Here is a 6,000-nt window from a genome sequence, read left to right on the forward strand (position 1 = left end):
ATTGTCCTCAATTTTTAATACAGTGAAATTATTTTTTCCTTTTAACTGTTGTTTTTTTTCTCCGATTTTAGGTTTTTCTATGTAAATAAATATGATTGTTAGCAAAAAAAAAATTATTATTATTATTATTATTATTATTATTATTATTATTATTATTATTTGCGCTCTAGTCTTCAAGGGGACATTTGAAAAAAAGTCCTTATATTATTTTGAATCAATGGAGATACAAAGGAGGAAGAAAAAGTAAATATATATTTTTAGTAATTTAATCAATATTTTCAAAATGGAGTACTCCAAAATAATAAATAACTCTCTAATCAATTTAAAGCTGGCATTGTCCTTACAGCTAAGGACATGTAAATACAATATTACTAATAAAAAAAACCCCTAGATAGGGTATGTTTTATAAAGAGAATTCTTTATATAAGAGCTTTGCTTAAGTTACAAGTAAATTATTAGTGAAAATAAAGCACTCAAATTTTAGTCATTAAACTCAAATTGGATATCTCATTAATGTTCTTTCATTGCCCCTTAAATCATGTAAGGTTAATCTTCAAAAAATATATATTTAATAAAGCTGTTAAATTATTTAATGTATTAATCCATGATTACCAAAAGATCAAATTTTTACGAGGGTATTTATGTAAATATACTTTAAAAGGATTTAAAGGTACAACAAGCATTAACATCCCTAAGCCTAAGCACATAATTTAGAATTACATAAAACAATTTATCAAAAAGGGCATATGAGACATTTCACAAGGAACCATAGGACAAATAAAAGCTCTAGGCTCAGGCATAAATGAACTCAGCCTATATTTGAACCAGATCAAGGATCTAAAAAGCATACGATAACTAGTCGATTAAAATCGATTCTTTAAACAAACAGAACAAAGCGACGAAAAATACGAAGCCGACAAACTCAATAACCTTCTTGTACACTCCAAATCCATCCCTGCATTCCTTACTCTTCTCCTCCTTATCACTTGTGTTATATGTATCAAAACCAACACAAAAGAGGAGACCAAACCATATAGCACATTCAATGAGACCTGATTTCATGAGATCTCTAACCTGACAATTGAAGTGCAATCCATACATTTCATTCATGGTCTCTCTCTCCCTCTGTGTCTGCATCTGTATCTGTATCTTTGTTTGTACACTATCTCAAGATTCTCAGCTTGTAACTTCTTTGCAGTGAATCAGAAGCCAGTCTTTCTTCATGCATTAATAGCATGTAATCTCTGGTGATACTCTGATTTGTTAGATATGGTTGATCTCTGCATATTTATCTTTTACTACATAGTAGAGGTGGTTCTCTGTTTTTGACTATAAATGTGGCCAGCCATTGACTTGGCGCTCATCTAAATGGCGGTCCATCTTGGTGAGAATTTGCTTATGAATCAATTTCTCCATTGCCATGGACTCTTTGATGCGGTCGTGAAGTTGTTTGCATTGTTCGTCGAGTGCAAGCATAGGGAATGGCTCCTCGATGAGAACACCGACCTGAATTGTCATTTTCAGATAATATTCAGAATCAAAATGAATTGTTGTCTGTAAGTAATTGGAAAGTGCATGATAAGAGAACTCACTTCTTCGATACAGAACAAGGAGGCAGCGCTAATGAATGTGGCAGGAACAACAATCCAATTGCAGTCGTCCCAAAGTATAACAGGAAGTGAAAGATGCCATAGGACAAGAAATCTTGATGTCAACCGAGTATAAGATAGAGGAATCGGAATACCCATGATCTGATCACAAACACCTATACCTTCATGAAAGGAATGGAGCTTTGATTCCTAAAATGAACATAAGATTGTGCCTATTAGCTGATAACCACAAATTAATACTTGATAACAAAGAGTGACCCATTGTTGCAAACAATAAACAACGCACATCATATTTTACATATACACCTTGGTAAAATACCTTGTGAAAGTTTCCTTTCATACATATCCTTGTAAGGTCCAGATTTCTAAACATATGTATAGCCTTCAGTCAATGGAAGCACCAATTATTATTGAATAGAGAATAAAATAGACATTAGACAAAATGTCACGTATATTATTTACATATACACCAACAAACCTTTAAAATTTCAAATATATATACATCTATTGGTCATGCATTTTGTTTTAATCAGGGTTTCTTTTGGCATTATAACCACTTATAAATTACCATATAAGTATTACGTTTTTAGCCCCCAATCAACATATTTGAGGGAAAAGAGTATTAAAGGTATGAAATTAATATCTTACCAAAGGACTTAAAAAACCTTGTACCTAAACAGTTAACTTGGTTAGAGGATTTAGTATAGTAATGCATGGTTAACCATGAAATGGGTACATATGTAAAAATATCAAATCTGCGGCCACTAAATGAAGAGAAAATTTTACAATGCATGCAACCGTAATTTCAGAATTTTAAATAAGTATATATGCAAACAGCAAATCTTGTAACATTTTGTCACTGTAAAGAAAAAATTATGGCAGATATCTACTTGCATAGCAGCATAGGTTGTTACCAGGATCTGCCATTTTGCTTCTTCCAAATGCATAATCTCAAGGCTTTGTAAAATAAACTCAACGATACAGCGAGGGCGATGCTTTGATCTCACAACAATTGCTAGATCATCCTCTTCAAGACAATTCTGGAGATCAGCTTTGACATCAGAGCTGTTAACAACATGACACTGAAACAAACAACTCACAATTAATAAAAAAATTTTATGCCAAGGTGTGTCAAGACTCCCAAAATAAGAACATAAACATCTTAAGATAGAGAGAAGCAGGCTGCATTCAAGAAATAAATGGCAATTCAATTCTACAGATGTATTGCACAGATTTTTACATCTTTCTGTTTCTTGTTGGAATGAATCTCACTGGTGTGAGAAGTTTAGTAAGGTTCCCACCTTTCCATTGAGACATGAGTACTTACTTTACAGATGGGAACAGAGAGTGTGTTTGGAATAAGTTCTTGGTCTGATGCATGCGGCACACCTGGACTTATGGAGGCCACATATAAAGGAATAAGACTTTTGAGCATGCACCTAAAACACCTAAAAAAAAAAAAAACAGAGGTCCCAATTTACGCATTCATGGTTACAGTGTTTTAGGTAACCCAAAGTAAGAAAGTCAAGTCAACAAAAAAAAAAGATGCAGTGATGATTATATGAATGATTTGTTACAACTCTGTACAGATGAAATCAGCAGCAGCAACATGTGTGCGCCCATGCACACACCCAAGAGAAATGAGTGCTAGAATAAAAGAACAAAAAAAGAGAGAAACCACATTCAAAGTAACAATATCTAGGAGAAGATCCCCAAGTTATTGGCACACATTTACAAAGTTAATGAATAGTTCATAAAAATAAAATCCTCCTCAATAAATGATCGAGCATTGGATTTAAGCACTACAAGGATCACAATCACAAGCATGCGTTTTTATTTTGCCAAATTTTCACTTTGGCCAAACTCACTTGCTATGCAAATTCAAACAACTGGGATAACTTCAAAGTATGTCAACCTTAAGTAATATGTGTTTGTTATTTAACATTAGTATTAACAAATAAAAAATGTTTCATCATCTTTAAAAGGTTATCATAAATGAAATCAGGAGGCCCATTGTGTATTCCACTAAAAATGGAATCTCAACTAAGGGAACTCTCAAATCATCATCCTATAAGTCTCATCAAAATTACCCCTAGCCAAGGACAAGTCCTTAATACAATGGAATAAAATAGGTTTCAACAAAGGATTCTGATCATTTCTGAAATATGAACTACAGACCTGATAGAACACAAAAAAGAATGCCAACCACCACATCTTATCAAATTCAACAACAAAAAGATGAACTTCTCATTACATTGAAAACACAAACAGTAATGCATCTGTAAATCAATCAATTTATTTATCACATGATTATCTCTGAATTCTCTGGCCCTATCTTGAAATCAAACTATAAATTTTCTCAGCAAATCCCTACAGTTAAACCATGCCAAGGTCAATGAAGATCTAAACTACACCCAACCATTCCAACAAACTTATTTCTCTCCATTCTAGAAACATAAACTAATCAAAAACTCACCTCACAACAAAGAGAACTATCAATGCATCACAGGTAAAGATAGACTTGTTCATCAGTAATTAAAGATAAAGGATGTCCTGGAACAACAATAGATGATCATAATAACTCCCTGAATGCGCTCATTTCTATCTAAATACTTTCAAAATCTGCATGTGCATGGGCGGCAGAATCATACCTTTCTATCTATATACTTTCAAAATGTGCATAGGCATGGGCGAGGACATGGCAGAATCATACCAGCATGGGTACACCACATCACCATACATGTTAGTTCTAGTTTTCATATGGATGCCAAAGTGGATAAAATAATCACATATATTTATTACATGCCAAGTAGCAGGGTAAAAAAAAATAAAAGGGAAACTATACGCACAAGATGGAAATCAACACTGGATCAAAGCACAGGGACAACAAAAAATGAGTTTTTCCCTATAAACAATGATAATCAGCTACTATCCTCAACCCTGTAACCCTAATTGACCACCGTGAATTAACAGGAATATTGTTAGTTAAGCAATAAACAATCAAATAATCCATGAAAAAAACTAGAGCACCTTGAGAGCCACAGGAAACGCCATGATATAATTCAAGAGAGCCCTCCGAAGCCCGGCATCAACCCCACCATCTCTCGCACCCATAGAGATCACCATCCCGGCAAGCTCATCGGCCCCGGCCATTACCTTCATCCACGCGTTCCTCCCTTCCTGGAACCTCGCGTAAGAGGCCTCCGTCCGGAAAACAAGCAGCAGGGCAAGAGCTGGCGCCGTCAGCTGGTACGGCAGCGACGAAGCATGCAGCAATGGGAACCACGCCGGAAGCCAGCCAGCCGCGACGGCGGAATTATAAGCGGCCAGAGCAGCGGCGATGGCAGTAAAAGAGAGGACGGGAGGGACAAGGGAGAGGATGACACGGGAGCTGAGGCTGGAAATGAGGTGGCGGAGGTGGCGGCGGGAGCTCCGGTGCGCGCGCCAGTCGTCGGGGGTGTAGAGGTTGCGCCGTCGGCGCAGGCCACGCTCCTGGACTTCGTCAGACCAATTGGGGATGAAATCGAGGAGGGTAAGGAGCGAGGGTTTGGAGGAATGGGAGCAGAGAACGCGAACAGAGGAGGAGGTGGAGGAACGGGGAGGGAGGTGAGGTGTGAGTGGGCATTTTGGAGTGAAGGAGGAGGAGAGAGGGAGCTTGGACGCCATTGATGAGTATTTTAGGGTTAGGGTTAGGGTTAGGGTTACGAGAAGAGAAACGAAGAAGAAGAAGAAGAAGAAGCTGTGTGAAGGAGGAAGTCACAGATGGTTGAGTTCCATTGGACTGTGAGAGTTAGAAAGCTTAGAAGCTGAAATTTTAAATTTTATTTAATAATAATTCCAAAAAAAATAGAGCCCTATATATATATATATATATATGAGAACGCATCATTCTAAATATTATAAAAAAAAAATTTATTAAATTACGTATATTTGGGATTATTTACCAAAATACGCAATTCGTGGAAAACGGAAAAACTTTCCATGTTTTCAATTTTTTTTATTTTTTATTTTAAAATATAAAAACGGAAGAATTTCTCCTGTTTTCATTTTTTTAATTAAAAAAATTTAAAAACGAGAGGAATTCTCCCTTTTTCATAATTTTATATTTTTTTAATTAAAAAAGAAAAGAAAACTGGAGATTAGCTCCTGTTTTGCCTTTTTTTTTTTAATTTTAAAAAAAAACCTCAAAAGAATAATGCCCTCTCCTTGGTTGCTGTTAAATTTTTAAAATATTCTTAACTAATGACCTCTCGACTTTTTCACTGATGCCTTCATAAAAAAAAACAAAAAACAACAATGAGCCATAGCCACTTTAGAAACGGATATAAATTTATCCATTGAATTATTTTATTATTATTTTTTTTATATAATACCCACTTCCCACTTCATA

The 6,000-nt window shown here is 35.4% G+C and overlaps 1 protein-coding gene across 1 annotated transcript; it reads right to left on the reverse strand.

Moving 5' to 3' along the window:
• Positions 1–778: 778 nt before the first annotated feature.
• On the reverse strand, positions 779–5,391 carry LOC120275833 (UPF0187 protein At3g61320, chloroplastic-like). The gene is made up of 4 exons (XM_039282547.1): positions 4,641–5,391; positions 2,525–2,692; positions 1,593–1,799; positions 779–1,506 (listed from the first exon to the last, which is right to left on the reverse strand). Exons 1-4 carry the CDS (start codon positions 5,274–5,276, stop codon positions 1,330–1,332), a joined length of 1,188 nt encoding a protein of 395 aa, XP_039138481.1. The 5' UTR covers positions 5,277–5,391; the 3' UTR covers positions 779–1,329.
• Positions 5,392–6,000: the final 609 nt, after the last annotated feature.

This window comes from Dioscorea cayenensis, chromosome 14 (assembly GCF_009730915.1).
Source record: "Dioscorea cayenensis subsp. rotundata cultivar TDr96_F1 chromosome 14, TDr96_F1_v2_PseudoChromosome.rev07_lg8_w22 25.fasta, whole genome shotgun sequence".
In the NCBI taxonomy this organism is placed as follows: domain Eukaryota; kingdom Viridiplantae; phylum Streptophyta; class Magnoliopsida; order Dioscoreales; family Dioscoreaceae; genus Dioscorea; species Dioscorea cayenensis.

Coding starts and splice junctions, on each gene's coding strand:
- LOC120275833 (XM_039282547.1), bottom strand. CDS start 5,276: ATGGCGTCCAAGCTCCCTCTCTCCTCCTCCTTCACTCCAAAATGCCCA. Junction 1,800..2,524: donor AAGCAAAATGGCAGATCCTG/GTAACAACCTAT, acceptor TGTTCATTTTAG/GAATCAAAGCTCCATTCCTT. Junction 1,507..1,592: donor CCTTGTTCTGTATCGAAGAA/GTGAGTTCTCTT, acceptor ATGACAATTCAG/GTCGGTGTTCTCATCGAGGA.